This window comes from Pseudoliparis swirei, chromosome 6 (assembly GCF_029220125.1).
Source record: "Pseudoliparis swirei isolate HS2019 ecotype Mariana Trench chromosome 6, NWPU_hadal_v1, whole genome shotgun sequence".
Lineage (NCBI taxonomy): Eukaryota > Metazoa > Chordata > Actinopteri > Perciformes > Liparidae > Pseudoliparis > Pseudoliparis swirei.
The window spans coordinates 448,497-466,674 of NC_079393.1; the positions used below are offsets into that span (position 1 = coordinate 448,497).

General features: G+C 55.2%; 1 protein-coding gene across 2 annotated transcripts; it reads left to right on the forward strand.

Annotated features, from left to right (window-relative positions):
- Positions 1-382: 382 nt before the first annotated feature.
- On the forward strand, positions 383-18,178 carry tbc1d15 (TBC1 domain family, member 15). Of its 2 annotated transcripts, none has more exons than XM_056416048.1 (17): positions 383-478; positions 1,088-1,183; positions 1,337-1,399; positions 3,591-3,708; positions 3,768-3,975; positions 5,289-5,388; positions 9,668-9,859; positions 10,170-10,298; positions 10,380-10,483; positions 11,001-11,095; positions 11,194-11,310; positions 11,368-11,468; positions 11,545-11,644; positions 12,004-12,101; positions 12,173-12,289; positions 12,364-12,450; positions 17,556-18,178. In XM_056416048.1, exons 1-17 carry the CDS (start codon positions 455-457, stop codon positions 17,730-17,732), a joined length of 1,926 nt encoding a protein of 641 aa, XP_056272023.1. In that variant the 5' UTR covers positions 383-454; the 3' UTR covers positions 17,733-18,178. The 2 variants fall into 2 exon arrangements, with proteins under 2 accessions (XP_056272023.1, XP_056272024.1); XM_056416049.1 differs by having other exon boundaries at positions 9,671-9,859.

The window sequence follows — 18,178 nt, forward strand, 5'->3', positions numbered from 1 at the left end:
GTGCTGAGTGATGGAGAAGGTGCTGAGTGATGGAGAAGGTGCTGAGTGATGGAGAAGGTGATGAGTGATGGAGAAGGTGATGAGGCATAGAGAAGGTACTGAGAGAGACATTAAATAAAAGATCTCAGAGAGATGGGAGAGGGAAATATAATGATGAAAAGCTTTAGTAATAATACATGTTTGAAAATACTTTATTTATTATCTTTATTTAGAGTCAACAAGACTAACGAGTAGAATCTGAGAATTAATGTTATGTTTGTTTGGTTTTAGTATCAGAGATTCCACACTCCAAACCGCTGGGTGGCGGTAGTGCACCGGGAAGCTGTCTGCCAACCACCATAAAAAGAAGAAGAAGAAGAACGCTCCCCACCGGAAGCTGACTTGTCCGTTTTGTTTTGGTAGATGACAGGCACGTGAGCAGTGACGTCATCAGGCGCGAGACAGAGCAGGTGACATGGCGGCGGACTCGCTTCTGAAGGTAGAAACTCTGTTTGTTCGCGTTTAGATGCCGGTGACGTGTGTCCGGGTCCAACGTGGCGTGATAACGGCCGCTCGAGCCGCGAGTGACGCGAGTGCAGCCGTTAGCCGCTGTGCTAGCTGTGTTGTGACATCAGCCTCACAGGCGCCACGCGACACGGAACTGCCCCCGAACCGGAACCCGAACCCGCCCATTGATCCATGTTGTAGGTGCACAGCACGAGCCGGAAGCGCTAAGTCACGTGCTCAAAGATTTGGTAACATTAGCACGCTGCTAGCGACATACCCGAGACCTGGTCCCAGAGACCTGGTCCCAGGGACCTTTGCTAAAACATTAAGAACTAATGTGAATAATAAAAAAGTGGCAAAATAGAAGATTTATTTTGTTTTTAGTTCATTGAGTCACATGAACAACAATCTGTAGAGCACACACACACACAGACACAGACAGACACACACACTCGCCCGCACACTCACACAGCAGGTAACAACATCATATTTCATACACAACATAAGGTGTTCACCCTCAAAAGGAGCGCACCACTTCCTGTCTAGCGCATCACTTCCTGTCCAGCTGCCTCTTCACTGAGCCCATGGCGTCTGCCTCCAGGTCGTGTTTGAACATGAAGGCGTCTTCATCCACCCGGCGAGCGACGGCGGGGGGCCAGACGCCCTCGTCTCCGGCTGCCTCCGGGTCGTTGACAAGGTACAGCAGCTGACTCTGGACCCCCCCCCCCCTAAACCCTAACCTCACCCCTAACCCCCCCCCCATCACACCTAACCCCTCACCCCTAACCCCCCCCCTCACCCCTAACCCCCCCTCAGACTCAGCTGATGCTTCTGGTTGTTTCTCACACAGGAATCTGAAGTCCTGGTGGAGTTCAGACCGGAGGACACGTCCAGCATGCTGTGTGCCGGGAAGGTCTGTTACACTGTAGGCACACCGTACGACAGGTACACCATAACACCGTACGTCAGGCACACCGTACGACAGGCACACCGTAACACCGTACGACAGGCACACCGTACGACAGGCACACCTTACGACAGGCACACCGTACGACAGGCACACCGTACGACAGGCACACCGTACGACAGGCACACCGTACGACAGGCACACCGTACGACAGGCACACCGTACGTCAGGCACACCGTACGACAGGCACACCGTACGACAGGCACACCGTACGACAGGCACACCGTACGACAGGCACACCTTACGACAGGTACACCGTAACACCGTACGTCAGGCACACCGTACGACAGGCACACCGTCGTCAGGCACCGTCGACAGGCACACGTCGACAGGCACACCGTCGACAGGCACACCGTCGACAGGCACACCGTCGACAGGCACACGTCGACAGGCACACCGTCCGACAGGCACACCGTACGACAGGCACACCGTCAGGCACACGTCACGACAGGCACACCGACGACAGGCACACCGTCGACAGGCACACCGACGGGCACACCGTCGACAGGCACACGTCACGACAGGCACACCGTCACAGGCACACCGTCGTCAGGCACACCGTCGACAGGCACACCGTCGACAGGCACACCGTCGTCAGGCACACCGTCGACAGGCACACGTCGACAGGCACACCGTCACGTCGTCAGGCACACCGTCGACAGGCACACCGTCGACAGGTACACCGTCGACAGGCACACCGTCACGACAGGCACACCGTCGTCAGGCACACGTCAGGCACACCGTACGACAGGCACACCGTACGACAGGCACACCGTACGACAGGCACACCGTACGACAGGCACACCGTACGACAGGCACACCGTACGACAGGCACCGCACGACAGGCACACCGTACGACAGGCACACTGTCGACAGGCACACCGTCACGTCAGGCACACCGTCGACAGGCACACCGTCGTCAGGCACACGTCAGGCACACCGTCGACAGGCACACCGTCGACAGGCACACCGTCGACAGGCACACCGCGACAGGCACACCGTGCGACAGGCACACCGTCGACGGGCACACCGTCACGACAGGCACACGTCGACAGGCACACGTCGACAGGCACACCGTCGTCAGGCACACCGTCGACAGGCACCGCCGACAGGTACACCGTAACACCGTACGACAGGCACACCGTACGTCAGGCACACCGTACGACAGGCACACCGTACGTCAGGCACACCGTACGTCAGGCACACCGTACGACAGGCACACGACAGGCACACCGTACGACAGGCACACCGTACGTCAGGCACACCGTCACGACAGGCACACCGTCGACAGGCACACCGTCGACAGGCACACCGTCAGGCACACGCGACAGGCACACCGTCGTCAGGCACACCGTCGACAGGCACACCGCGTCGACAGGCACACCGTCGACAGGCACACCGTCGACAGGCACACGTCGACGGCACGTCGTCAGGCACACCGTCGACAGGCACACCGTCGACAGGCACACCGTCGTCAGGCACACCGTCGACAGGCACACCGTCGACAGGCACACCGTCACGACAGGCACACCGTCGACAGGCACACCGTCGACAGGCACACCGTCGACAGGCACACCGTCGACAGGCACACCGTCGACAGGCACACCGTCGACAGGCACACCGTCGACAGGCACACCGTCGACAGGCACACCGTCGACAGGCACACCGTCGACAGGCACACCGTCGACAGGCACACCGTCACGACAGGCACACCGTCACGACAGGCACACGTCGACAGGCACACCGTCGTCAGGCACACCGTCGACAGGCACACGTCGACAGGCACGTCGACAGGCACACCGTCGTCAGGCACACGTCGCGGGCACGTCGCAGGCACACCGTACGACAGGCACACCGTACGACAGGCACACCGTACGACAGGCACACCGTACGACAGGCACACCGTACGTCAGGCACACCGTACGACAGGCACACCGTACGACAGGCACACCGTACGACAGGCACACCGTACGTCAGGCACACCGTACGTCAGGCACACCGTACGACAGGCACACCGTACGACAGGCACACCGTACGTCAGGTACACCGTACGACAGGCACACTGTTCCTACATGACTGCAGGTAGCCCCTCCACAGGGAGCAGCGCCTCAGTGTGCCCCTGGCCTTGTCTCCTCAGGACTCCAGCTCCGTCATGGAGGGGGACCAGGTCTCCGGACAGAAGGCCCTGCTGGACAGCCAGAGCATCGAGACGGACTGGGACATGGTCCACGCCGTGAAGAAGAGCCCCGCCGAGGGTGAGGCCTGCCCTGTCCCTGGTCTGCAGGCTCTCTGAACCCTGTCCCTGGTCTCACAGGCTCTCTGACCCCCTGCCGTGAGAAGAGCCGGGGGGCGTTCAGCTTGGCCGTGGGTGACCTGCGCTCCATCAGCGTGAAAGAAGAAGGATGGACCTTCCTGGTCCTGAAGCTGAAGGAGTCCTGCTCCTCGCCGCCCGCGCTGCACTTCCACCAGGGCGGCAGCAGAGAGTTCCTGGACAGCCTCGGGAGGTTCGCTCTGCTCAGACAGTGAGTACACGACTTCACCTGGGAGGGAGGGAGGAAGGGGGGAGGGAGGAAACATGAAGGGAGGAAAGAAAATGTGAAGGGAGGAAGGAAACGTGAAGGGAGAGAGGACACGTGAAGGGAGGGAGGAAACGTGAAGGGAGGAAGGAAACGGGGAGGGAGGGTGAAGGAAAACATGAAGGGAGGGAGGAAACGTGAATGGAGGGAGGAAACGTGAATGGAGGGAGGAAACGTGAAGGGAGGGAGGGTGAAGGGAGGAAGGAAATGTGAAGGGAGGAAGGAAACGGGAAGGTGAAGGAAAACATGAAGGGATGAAGGAAACATGAAGGGAGGAAGGAAACGTGAAGGAAGGAAGGAAACATGGAGGGAGGGTGAAGGAAAACATGAAGGGAGGAAGGAAACGTGAAAGGAGGAAGGAAACGTGAAGGGAGGAAGGAAACGTGAAAGGAGGAAGGAAATGGGAGGAGGTGAAGGAAAACATGAAGGGAGGGAGGAAACGTGAATGGAGGGAGGAAACGTGAAGGGAGGGAGGGTGAAGGGAGGAAGGAAATGTGAAGGGAGGAAGTAAACGGGAAGGTGAAGGAAAACATGAAGGGAGGAAGGAAACGTGAAAGGAGGAAGGAAACGTGAAGGAAGGAAGGAAACGGGGAGGGAGGGTGAAGGAAAACATGAAGGGAGGAAGGAAACGTGAAAGGAGGAAGGAAACGTGAAGGGAGGAAGGAAACGTGAAAGGAGGAAGGAAACGTGAAAGGAGGAAGGAAACGTGAAGGAAGAGAGGACACGTGAAGGGAAAGAGGGAGGGTGAAGGAAACGTGAAGGGACGAAGGAAATGGGGAGGGAGGGTGAAGGAAACATGAAGAGAGGAAGGAAACGTGAAGGGAGGAAGGAAACGGGGAGGGAGGGTGAAGGAAACATGAAGGGAGGAAGGAAACGTGAAAGGAGGAAGGAAACGTGAAAGGAGGAAGGAAACGTGAAGGAAGAGAGGACACGTGAAGGGAAAGAGGGAGGGTGAAGGAAACGTGAAGGGAGGAAGGAAACGTGAAGGGAAAGAGGGAGGGTGAAGGAAACGTGAAGGGAGGAAGGAAATGTGAAGGGAGGAAGGAAAGAAGGGCTGAATGAGAGATGGAGCGATTGAGGCTGAATGAACTGTGTGTGTGTGTGTGTGTGTGTGTGTGTGTGTGTGTGTGTGTGTGTGTGTGTGTGTGTGTGTGTGTGTGTGTGTGTGTGTGTGTGTGTGTGTGTGTGTGTGTGTGTGTGTGTGTGTGTGTGTGTGTGTGTGTGTGTGTGTGTGTGTGTGTGTGTGTGTGTGTGTGTAGGGCTCCAGGAGACCCCTCCTGTCTGCTGCTCTCTCCTCTCAGGACTCTGTCTCAGTCCTTTGAGAACCTGCTGGACGACAACAACTACGGCCTCGTTCAGGTGAGGAGACACCTGAAGGCCACACAGAGACACACACAGACAGACACTCACCCGGTCTGCAGGTGATTTGGTGAAGTCGTTATTGATTTACTCACTTTAGATTCAAGATTCAAGATGTTTTATTTGTCACATACACACACAGGGTGTGCAGTGAAATGAAAGTGGCAATGCTCAGCAGGAATGTGCAAGGGCAACAAGTACACACTATTTACAATAAAAAACAACACAATATTTACAGTAAGTGTGTGTGTGTGTGTGTGTGTGCCTAAGAGGGGCAGTTGTGTGGGTCTATGTGGGGGTCCTGGTGAGGTCGGAGTTCACAGTCCTGATGGCCTGAGGAAAGAAACTCCGTCTCAGTCTCTCTGTTCTTGCAGCGTGACTACGGGCGCCTGCCTGACCGCAGCAGCTGAAACAGTCTGTTGTTGGGGTGGTGAGGATCCTTCATGATCCTGCCGGCTCTGGTTCTGCACCTCCTGGTGTACAAGTCCTGCAGGGTGGGAGTGTAGTTCCAATAGTGCGCTCAGCCGAGCACTACTCTCTGCAGAGCCTTCCTGTCCTGAGCGGAGCAGTTGCCAAACCAGGCTGTGATGCTTCCTGTCAGGACGCTCTCTACAGCTCCAGAGTAGAAGGACTGAAGGATCCTCTGGGAAACTTTAAATTTAGTCAGCTGCCTGAGGTGGTAGGCGCTGCCTTGCCTTTCTCACCAGAGTGTCTGTGTTCGTTGACCATGTCAGATCCTCGGTGATGTGGACTCCCAGGTATTTATACCGCTCACCCTCTCCACAGTAGTCCCGTTAATCCCCAGTGGTGAGTCGTCCTCTGTTGTTGTACCCTCCTAAAGTCCACAATCAGCTCCTTAGTTTTGGTGACATTCATGATGAGGCTGTTGTCCTGGCACCAGAGTGACAGATCAGCAACTTCCTTCAGGTAGGCCTTCTCGTCGTTGTCGGAGATCAGGCCCACCACCACTGTGTCATCCATAAACTTGATGATGGTGTTGGAGCTGAACCTGGCCACACAGTCATGTGTGTACAGGGAGTACAGTAGGGGCTGAGGCGCAACCCTGGGGATCCTGTGTTCAGGGTCTGGGATTTGGACGTGTGTCTGCCCACCCTCACCACCTGTGGCCTGGCGGTCAGGAAGTCCAGGATCCAAGCACACAGGGGTGTTCAGTCCCAGCTCAATCAGCTTGCCGGCCAGTCTGGAGGGACTATGGTGTTGAAAGCTGAACTATAATCAATGAACAGCAGTCTCACATAGCCCCCTCTGGCTGTCCAGATGAGAGAGTGTGGTGTGCAGTACCTGGGAGACAGCATCATCCGTGGATCTGTTTGGGCGATAAGCAAACTGCAGCGGGTCCATGGAGGAAGAGAGGAAGGCGCAGATGTAGTCCTTTATCAGCCTCTCAAAGCATTTCATGACCACCGAGGTGAGGGCCACCGGTCGGTAGTCATTCATACATGCTGGAGAAGCATTCTTGGGCACAGGGACAATAGTGGATCTCTTGAAGCAGGCGGGGACCACGGACTCAGCCAGGGAGAGGTTGAATATTGTGGTGAACACTGGAGCTAGCTGGTTAGCACAGGTCTTCAGTACTCGCCCAGATATGCCATCTGGACCTGCAGCTTTCCTGGTGTTCACCCTCAACAGAGCCCTCCTCACACTGTGCTCGGTCACAGAGAGTGTGTGTTCATCCCCAGCGGTAGAACTCACCTCGGCTGCGCTAACGGTGTTGTTGTCAGCCGGCGAGCTAGCGCTGTTGTTGCTAGCCTCAAACCGTGCATAAAATGAGTTCAGGTCGTCCGCTAGGGATGCGTCGGCACTCACCATTGCGCAGGGTCTGCTCTGGTAGTCTGTGATAGTCCGTAGCCCCTGCCATAGGCGCCTGGTGTCGCGCTGCTCCATCTGTGATTCCACTCTGTCTCGGTACTTCCTCTTGGCTTCCTTCACCGCCCTCCTCAGTCCATAGACCGCTGCCTTGTACTCGTCCATGTTGCCGGATACAAGACCGGAGTTATAGGCAGCAATGCAGGCGTTCACAGCTTCACGGATGGATCTATCAACCCACGGCTTTTGGTTAGGAAAGACCCTAACTTTTACCGTGGGGCGATGGTGTCCGCTAAGCGTTGCTATGAGGCTCATTGCTACTTCCATAAACTCGCTGGCGTCACTGGAACTGGATTGGATCATGTCCCAGTCGACGACACGCAGAGCGTCCTGTAGCTCAGCCTCTGATTGGTCAGACCACCGCTTCGTTCCTCGTCACTACCGCTTCCCGCGATCTTTTGCGGTACTCGGAAGCAGAAAAATGGCGGCATGGTCTGATTTCCGAACGGAGGAGAGAGACAGCCTTGTAGCCTCTCTTGAATGGCGTATAGCAGTGGTCCAACGTTCTTTCCCTCTGGTAGCACACGTAATGTGCTGGTGAAAGTTCGCATGACTTTTTAGGTTTGCCTATTAAAGTCCCCAGCCACCACCACAGCGTCGGGATACTTGTTCTGATGCCGACATAACACATCATGTAGGTCCGATAGTGCTATGTCGGTGTCCGCTTGTGGTGGTATGTAGACGGCTGTGGTGATGACCGAGCTGAACTCCCGGGAAGGTAGAATGGACGGCATGAGATCGTCAGATGTTCCAGGTTCGCGAGCAGGAGCGAGAAAGAGTCTTAATGTCCTTGGGGTTGCACCACTTGTTGTTAGTCATGAAGCAAACGCCTCCACCCTTAGATTTACCAGACTCTTCCGTTCTGTCTGCACGGAAAACAGAGAAGGACTCGGTTGGGCATATGACTCGATCCGGCACCAGCGGGTCAGCCATGTTTCCGCCAGACAAAAGATGTTACAGTCCCTCATGTCCCGTTGGAATCTGATCCTTGCCCTAACATCATCCATCTTATTTTCCAGAGACTGGACGTTAGCAAGAAGGATGCTGGGCAGAGGTGGACGGTGGGCTTGAACTCTCAGTCTGTTCGAATTCCGCTCCGTTTCCCTCGATGTTTTCGTCGTCTCCCGTAGTAGCGGCTCCACTGTTGTTGTTGTGGTTCGCTCGTCGATCTCGGCCGCCACGCTGGATCGATGGAAAAAGTGGACAAAAACCCTTGTTTTGCGCAAAAGTTTATGTCCAAAAGTGTGCTGCGGTCGTATGCTGTTAGTGCCGATGTGTTTGTGGCAAAGAAAACATTAAAAATAAACACAAAAACTAAAAGAGCGCACAATCTCCGCGGAGCTACCTCGACGGCGTCTGGACACAGCCGCGCCATCATCAGAGAGGGTCACACGCCTCCACCAGTAGAGCCTCCACCAGTAGAGCTTCCATCACTAGAGCCTCCACCAGTAGAGCCTCCATCAGTAGAGCTTCCATCACTAGAGCCTCCATCACTAGAGCCTCCACCAGTAGAGCTTCCATCACTAGAGCCTCCACCAGTAGAGCCTCCATCAGTAGAGCCTCCATCAGTAGAGCCTCCACCAGTAGAGCTTCCATCACTAGAGCCTCCACCAGTAGAGCCTCCATCACTAGAGCCTCCACCAGTAGAGCCTCCACCAGTAGAGCCTCCATCACTAGAGCCTCCTCCAGTAGAGCCTCCATCACTAGAGCCTCCTCCAGTAGAGCCTCCATCAGTAGAGCCTCCACCAGTAGAGCTTCCATCACTAGAGCCTCCATCAGTAGAGCCTCCATCAGTAGAGCCTCCTCCAGTAGAGCCTCCACCAGTAGAGCCTCCACCAGTAGAGCCTCCATCACTAGAGCCTCCTCCAGTAGAGCCTCCATCAGTAGAGCTTCCATCACTAGAGCCTCCTCCAGTAGAGCCTCCATCACTAGAGCCTCCACCAGTAGAGCCTCCACCAGTAGAGCCTCCATCAGTAGAGCCTCCACCAGTAGAGCCTCCATCACTAGAGCCTCCTCCAGTAGAGCCTCCATCACTAGAGCCTCCTCCAGTAGAGCCTCCACCAGTAGAGCCTCCACCAGTAGAGCCTCCATCACTAGAGCCTCCTCCAGTAGAGCCTCCATCAGTAGAGCTTCCATCACTAGAGCCTCCACCAGTAGAGCCTCCATCAGTAGAGCCTCCATCACTAGAGCCTCCACCAGTAGAGCTTCCATCACTAGAGCCTCCTCCAGTAGAGCCTCCATCACTAGAGCCTCCACCAGTAGAGCCTCCATCAGTAGAGCCTCCACCAGTAGAGCCTCCATCACTAGAGCCTCCTCCAGTAGAGCCTCCACCAGTAGAGCCTCCACCAGTAGCTCCTCTGAAGGTGGTGCTGACGGAGCCGTGTGCCTCCAGCAGAAGTTCAGGAAGGACCCCTACGTCACCACGCTGGGCGGCTTCTCCAAAGTCACTAACTACATCTTCGACGCGTTCCGGGTGACGGAGGAGCAGCTCCGCCCCCCCGAGGAGGCGGAGCTGCTGGGGGAGGTCATCCCCGGCCTGGACATCAACCAGCAGGAGGAGCCCGGCTTTGAGGTCATCACCAGGGTGAGGGTCACATGAACTGTCTGTCTCACCTTGACCTGTCTCACCTTGACCCATCTGTCTCACCTTGACCCGTCTGTCTCACCTTGACCCGTCTGTCTCACCTTGACCCGTCTGTCTCACCTTGACCCGTCTGTCTCACCTTGACCCGTCTGTCTCAACTTGACCCGTCTGTCTCACGTTGACCCGTCTGTCTCACCTTGACCCGTCTGTCTCACCTTGACCCGTCTGTCTCACCTTGACCCGTCTGTCTCACGTTGACCCGTCTGTCTCAGATTGACCCGTCTGTCTCACCTTGACCCGTCTGTCTCAGATTGACCTGGGGGCGAGGCCGGAGGTGACCCGTGCTGGTCCTCTGTCCTCGGAGGCCTGGAGCCGACACCAGGACCCCGAGGGGAGGATGACCAACGTCCCGCTGCTCAAACAAGTCATATTCAAAGGGGTGAGACAGGTTTATTCTTCATCATCACTGTCTCACCCCGTCTGTCTCACCCCGTCTGTCTCACCCTGTCTGTCTCACCAGGGCCTCTGCCACGCTTTGAGGAAAGAGGCCTGGAAGTTCCTGTTGGGATGCGTCCCCTGGGACAGCACCCTGGAGGACAGGAAGGGGCTGCAGAGAACCAGAACGTAGGTTCACAAGCAGGAGGGACACGCTACTAGGGACACACACACACAACCACACGCACACAAGCACACGCACACCCATACACACACACACAACCACACGCACACAACCACACACCCATACACAACCACACACACCCGCACACCCATACACACACACACACACACACACCCATACACAACCACACGCACACAACCCCATACACACACACACACACAACCACACACACCCGCACACACACAACCACACACACCCGCACACCCATACACACCCCTGTACACCCTGTATGCGACAGTATTAAACTGGTGTACCTAATAAAGTGACTGATCAATAGATGGGCGGTCAATAGATGGGCGATCAATAGATGGGCGGTCAATAGATGGGCGGTCAATAGATGGGCGGTCAATAGATGGGCGATCAATAGATGGGCGGTCAATAGATGGGCGGTCAATAGATGGGCGGTCAATAGATGGGCGGTCAATAGATGGAGTGAGTCTTGACGCCTGTGTCTGGTGGCAGGGATGAATACTTCCGGATGAAGCTCCAGTGGAAGTCCGTGAGCGCGGAGCAGGAGAGGAGGAACTCCAGGCTGAGGGATTCCAGGAGTCTGATCGGTGACGCCCCTCCGCCGCCGCCCACTGAGACGGGGCCCCACCCACTGAGACGGGCCCTGCCCACGCCTAACCGCCTGTCCTCTGTCCTTTGTCCTCAGAGAAAGACGTGAACCGAACGGACCGGAGCAACCGCTTCTACGAAGGCCCGGACAACCCGGGCCTGGTCCTCCTGCACGACATCCTGATGACCTACTGCATGTGGGACTTTGACCTGGGTGAGTCCCGAGCGCCTCGGCCCCGTGGGGACGAGGTGCTGAGCTCTCTGTCTCCAGGCTACGTCCAGGGCATGAGCGACCTGCTGTCCCCCATCCTCTACGTGATGGAGAACGAGGTGGATGCCTTCTGGTGCTTCGTCTCCTTCATGGACCAGATGGTGAGTCGGGACGTAAGCGATGATCTGGGCGTCTGTAGATGTGTGGATGGACACGTGTGTTTGTTGTGGTCCTCAGCGCCAGAACTTTGAGGAGCAGATGCAGGGCATGAAGACTCAGCTGATCCAGCTCAGCACTCTGCTCAGGCTGCTGGACTTGTCCTTCTGGAACTACCTCGGTACGTGGACTCCCCTGGAGTCTCTGGAGCTTCATCACAACCTCATATCAGAGAGGAGATGACCTCATGTGGCGCTTTCAAAACAAAGTTTTCAGTTTGAAAATCTGGTGTTCACAAACCAGAGAGCAAAAAAAATAGAATTCATGAAACAAGTCACGAAAAAAACCAGCAGGACAAATATTGAAGGGCCAGACAATCCAGGAGTCTTCAGAAGGCCCCAGGAGCAGCAGGCCTCAGGCCTCTCCGCGTGGTGAGGGTCTGGGACTCCCGGCTGGTCCCACTGCTGTCTGGCTCCAGTGGGCTGACAGGAGGTCCTCCGGTCCGGGAGAGGAGACTAACTGTCTGTCTCTCTGCTTCAGAGTCTCAGGATTCAGGCTTCCTGTATTTCTGCTTCCGCTGGCTGTTGATCCGCTTCAAGAGAGAGCTCAGCTTCCAGGATGTCTTGAGGCTCTGGGAGGTGAGCTTCTTCTTCTGGAGTGGTTCTGTATTGGACACCAGGAACAGGTCTCTGTCCACCTGTCTCCCCAGGTGATGTGGACCGGTCTGCCCTGTGACAATTTCCACCTGCTGATCTGCTGTGCCATCCTGGACTCTGAGAAGAAGAAGATAATGGAGGAGAACTATGGATTCAATGAGATCCTAAAGGTGAGCTGGAGACACGTTTCATGAGTTACGTTCAGAGTAGAAGACGTTATCACTGAGGCGGATTGTCCCTGCAGCACATCAACGAGCTGTCCATGAAGCTGGACATCGAGGACATCCTCCAGAAGGCCGAGGGCATCTGGGAGCAGATAACCAGCCGTAAGGTACGTTCAGCAGCGCCAGAGAACGAGATGTAAGCTACGTTCAGCAGCGCCAGATAACGAGATGTAAGCTACGTTCAGCAGCGCCAGAGAACGAGATGTAAGCTACGTTCAGCAGCGCCAGAGAACGAGATGTAAGCTACGTTCAGCAGCGCCAGAGAACGAGCCGTAAGCTACGTTCAGCAGCGCCAGATAATGAGATGTAAGCTACGTTCAGCAGCGCCAGAGAACGAGATGTAAGCTACGTTCAGCAGCGCTGAATAGCGAGATGTAAGCTACGTTCAGCAGCGCAGAGAACGAGATGTAGCTACGTTCAGCAGCGCCAGAGAACGAGATGTAAGCTACGATCAGCAGCGCCAGATAACGAGATGTAAGGTACGTTCAGCAGCGCCAGAGAACGAGATGTAAGCTACGTTCAGCAGCGCCAGATAACGAGATGTAAGCTACGTTCAGCAGCGCCAGAGAACGAGCCGTAAGCTACGTTCAGCAGCGCCAGATAATGAGATGTAAGCTACGTTCAGCAGCGCCAGAGAACGAGATGTAAGCTACGTTCAGCAGCGCTAGATAACGAGATGTAAGCTACGTTCAGCAGCGCCAGAGAACGAGATGTAAGCTACGTTCAGCAGCGCCAGAGAACGAGATGTAAGCTACGTTCAGCAGCGCTAGATAACGAGATGTAAGCTACGTTCAGCAGCGTCAGAGAACGAGATGTAAGCTACGTTCAGCAGCGCTAGATAACGAGATGTAAGCTACGTTCAGCAGCGTCAGAGAACGAGATGTAAGCTACGTTCAGCAGCGCCTGAATAACGAGATGTAAGCTACGTTCAGCAGCGCCAGAGAACGAGATGTAAGCTACGTTCAGCAGCGCTAGATAACGAGATGTAAGCTACGTTCAGCAGCGCCAGAGAACGAGATGTAAGCTACGTTCAGCAGCGCCAGAGAACGAGATGTAAGCCACGGTCAGCAGCGCCAGAGAACGAGATGCTACGTTCAGCAGCGCCAGTGAACGAGATGTGAGCTACGTTCAGCAGCGCCAGAGAACGAGATGTAGCTACGTTCAGCAGCGCCAGAGAACGAGATGTAAGCTACGTTCAGCAGCGCCAGAGAACGAGATGTAAGCTACGTTCAGCAGCGCCAGAGAACGAGATGTAAGCTACGTTCAGCAGCGCTAGAGAACGAGATGTAGCTACGTTCAGCAGCGCCAGAACGAGATGTAAGCTACGTTCAGCAGCGCCAGAGAACGAGATGTAAGCTTCGTTCAGCAGCGCCAGAGAACGAGATGTAAGCTACGTTCAGCAGCGCCAGAAACGAGATGTAGCTTCGTTCAGCAGCGCCAGAGAACGAGATGTAGCTACGTTCAGCAGCGCCAGAGAACGAGATGTAAGCTACGTTCAGCAGCGTCAGAGAACGAGATGTAAGCTACGTTCAGCAGCGCCAGAGAACGAGATGTAAGCTACGTTCAGCAGCGCCAGAGAACGAGATGTAAGCTACGTTCAGCAGCGCCAGAGAACGAGATGTAAGCTACGTTCAGCAGCGCCAGAGAACGAGATGTAAGCTACGTTCAGCAGCGCTAGATAACGAGATGTAAGCTACGTTCAGCAGCGCCAGAGAACGAGATGTAAGCTACGTTCAGCAGCGCCAGAGAACGAGCCGTAAGCTACGTTCAGCAGCGCCAGAGAACGAGATGTAAGCTACGTTCAGCAGCGCCAGAGAACGAGATGTAAGCTACGTTCAGCAGCGCCAGAGAACGAGATGTAAGCTACGTTCAGCAGCGCCAGAGAACGAGATGTAAGCTACGTTCAGCAGCGCTAGATAACGAGATGTAAGCTACGTTCAGCAGCGCCAGAGAACGAGATGTAAGCTTCGTTCAGCAGCGCTGAATAACGAGATGTAGCTACGTTCAGCAGCGCCAGAGAACGAGATGTAAGCTTCGTTCAGCAGCGCCAGAGAACGAGATGTAAGCTACGTTCAGCAGCGCCAGAGAACGAGATGTAAGCTACGTTCAGCAGCGCCAGAGAACGAGATGTAAGCTACGTTCAGCAGCGCCAGAGAACGAGATGTAAGCTTCGTTCAGCAGCGCCAGAGAACGAGATGTAAGCTACGTTCAGCAGCGCCAGAGAACGAGATGTAGCTTCGTTCAGCAGCGCCAGAGAACGAGATGTAAGCTACGTTCAGCAGCGCCAGAGAACGAGATGTGCTTCGTTCAGCAGCGCTAGATATCGAGATGTAAGCTTCGTTCAGCAGCGCCAGAGAACGAGATGTAGCTACGTTCAGCAGCGCCAGAGAACGAGATGTAAGCTTCGTTCAGCAGCGCCAGAGAACGAGATGTAGCTACGTTCAGCAGCGCCAGAGAACGAGATGTAAGCTACGTTCAGCAGCGCCAGAATAACGAGATGTAAGCTTCGTTCAGCAGCGCCAGAGAACGAGATGTAAGCTTCGTTCAGCAGCGCCAGAGAACGAGATGTAAGCTACGTTCAGCAGCGCCAGAAGCGAGATGTAAGCTACGTTCAGCAGCGCCAGAGAACGAGATGTAAGCTTCGTTCAGCAGCGCCAGAGAACGAGATGTAAGCTACGTTCAGCAGCGCCAGAGAACGAGATGTAAGCTTCGTTCAGCAGCGCCAGAGAACGAGATGTAAGCTACGTTCAGCAGCGCCAGAGAACGAGATGTAAGCTACGTTCAGCAGCGCCAGAGAACGAGATGTGGCTTCGTTCAGCAGCGCCAGAGAACGAGATGTAAGCTACGTTCAGCAGCGCCAGAGAACGAGATGTAAGCTACGTTCAGCAGCGCCAGAGAACGAGATGTAAGCTTACGTTCAGCAGCGCCAGAGAACGAGATGTAGCTCGTTCAGCAGCGCGAAACGAGATATGTTACGTCAGCAGCGCAGAACGAGATGTAAGCTTACGTTCAGCAGCGCCAGAGAACGAGATGTAAGCTACGTTCAGCAGCGCCAGAGAACGAGATGTAGCTCGTTCAGCAGCGCCAGAGAACGAGATGTAGCTACGTTCAGCAGCGCCAGAGAACGAGATGTAAGCTACGTTCAGCAGCGCCAGAGAACGAGATGTAAGCTACGTTCAGCAGCGCCAGAGAACGAGATGTAAGCTACGTTCAGCAGCGCCAGAGAACGAGATGTAAGCTACGTTCAGCAGCGCTAGATAACGAGATGTAAGCTACGTTCAGCAGCGCCAGAGAACGAGATGTAAGCTACGTTCAGCAGTGCTAGATAACGAGATGTACGCTACGTTCAGCAGCGCTAGATAACGAGATGTAAGCTACGTTCAGCAGCGCTAGATAACGAGATGTAAGCTACGTTCAGCAGCGCTAGATAATGAGATGTAAGCTACGTTCAGCAGCGCCAGAGAACGAGATGTAGCTACGTTCAGCAGCGCCAGATAATGAGATGTAAGCTACGTTCAGCAGCGCCAGAGAACGAGATGTAAGCTACGTTCAGCAGCGCTAGATAACGAGATGTAAGCTACGTTCAGCAGCGCCAGAGAACGAGATGTAAGCTACGTTCAGCAGCGCCAGAGAACGAGATGTAAGCTACGTTCAGCAGCGCCAGAAGCGAGATGTAAGCTTCGTTCAGCAGCGCCAGAGAACGAGATGTAAGCTTCGTTCAGCAGCGCCAGAGAACGAGATGTAAGCTACGTTCAGCAGCGCCAGAGAACGAGATGTAGCTTCGTTCAGCAGCGCCAGAGAACGAGATGTAAGCTACGTTCAGCAGCGCCAGAGAACGAGATGGCTTCGTTCAGCAGCGCCAGAGAACGAGATGTAAGCTACGTTCAGCAGCGCCAGAAACGAGATGTAAGCTACGTTCAGCAGCGCCAGAGAACGAGATATAGCTTCGTTCAGCAGCGCCAGAGAACGAGATGTAGCTACGTTCAGCAGCGCCAGAGAACGAGATGTAAGCTACGTTCAGCAGCGCCAGAGAACGAGATGTAAGCTACGTTCAGCAGCGCCGAACGAGATGTAAGCTACGTTCAGCAGCGCCAGAGAACGAGATGTAGCTTCGTTCAGCAGCGCCAGAGAACGATGTAAGCTACGTTCAGCAGCGCCAGAGAACGAGATGTGCTACGTTCAGCAGCGCCAGAGAACGAGATGTAGCTACGTTCAGCAGCGCCAGAAACGAGATGTAAGCTACGTTCAGCAGCGCCAGAGAACGAGATGTAAGCTACGTTCAGCAGCGCCAGATAGCGAGATGTAAGCTACGTTCAGCAGCGCAGATAACGAGATGTAAGCTTCGTTCAGCAGCGCTGAATAACGAGATGTAAGCTACGTTCAGCAGCGCCAGAGAGCGAGATGTAAGCTACGTTCAGCAGCGCCAGATAACGAGATGTGGCTACGTTCAGCAGCGCTGAACGAGATGTAAGCTACGTTCAGCAGCTGATAATGAGATGTAGCTACGTTCAGCAGCGCCAGATAATGAGATGTAAGCTACGTTCAGCAGCGCTAGAGAACGAGATGTAAGCTACGTTCAGCAGCGCTAGATAACGAGATGTAAGCTACGTTCAGCAGCGCTAGATAATGAGATGTAAGCTACGTTCAGCAGCGCCAGATAATGAGATGTAAGCTACGTTCAGCAGCGCCAGAGAACGAGATGTAAGCTACGTTCAGCAGCGCCAGAGAACGAGATGTAAGCTACGTTCAGCAGCGCCAGAGAACGAGATGTAAGCTACGTTCAGCAGCGCTAGATAATGAGATGTAAGCTACGTTCAGCAGCGCCAGAGAACGAGATGTAAGCTACGTTCAGCAGCCATGAAGCGAGATGTAAGCTACGTTCAGCAGCGCCAGAGAACGAGATGTAAGCTCGTTCAGCAGCGCCAGAGAACGAGATGTAAGCTACGTTCAGCAGCGCCAGAGAACGAGATGTAAGCTACGTTCAGCAGCGTCAGAGAACGAGATGTAAGCTACGTTCAGCAGCGCCAGAGAACGAGATGTAAGCTACGTTCAGCAGCGCCAGAGAACGAGATGTAAGCTACGTTCAGCAGCGCCAGAGAACGAGATGTAAGCTACGTTCAAGCCGTCTGGGTCTTAGTCTGTTCCGGGTCTTGACTGGCTCTGTGCTCCATGCGTCTAGTCTGTCCAATGAAGTGGCTCTTGCTGTCCTCAGGACTTGCCTCAGTCCATCAGCGGGATCCTGGGTCCAGACCCGGGTCTGGACTCTGAGGTCTGTGACTGTGCAGCGTCTCCGTCCCTCCGGCCCCCCCAGAGACCGGACGCCTGCTCCAACGGCCTGTCGAGAGGAGGCGGCGCTCCGCAGAGCTGCAGAGGGGCCTTCATCTCCTAGTCCCAGAGGACCAGGGCCCCCGGCTGCAGAGGGGCCTTCATCTCCTAGTCCCAGAGGACCAGGACCCCCGGCTGCAGAGGGGCCTTCATCTCCTAGTCCCAGAGGACCAGGGCCCCCGGCTGCAGAGGGGCCTTCATCTCCTAGTCCCAGAGGACCAGGGCCCCCGGCTGCAGAGGGGCCTTCATCTCCTAGTCCCAGAGGACCAGGACCCCCGGCTGCAGAGGGGCCTTCATCTCCTAGTCCCAGAGGACCAGGGCCCCCGGCTGCAGAGGGGCCTTCATCTCCTAGTCCCAGAGGACCAGGGCCCCCGGCTGCAGAGGGGCCTTCATCTCCTAGTCCCAGAGGACCAGGACCCCCGTGTAAAAAGAGGAAGATTATTCAGAATCTTATTTTTGTAATTTCTTGTACCATATTGAGTCTGTCATTCCTTCTGAAAAACCATCTGC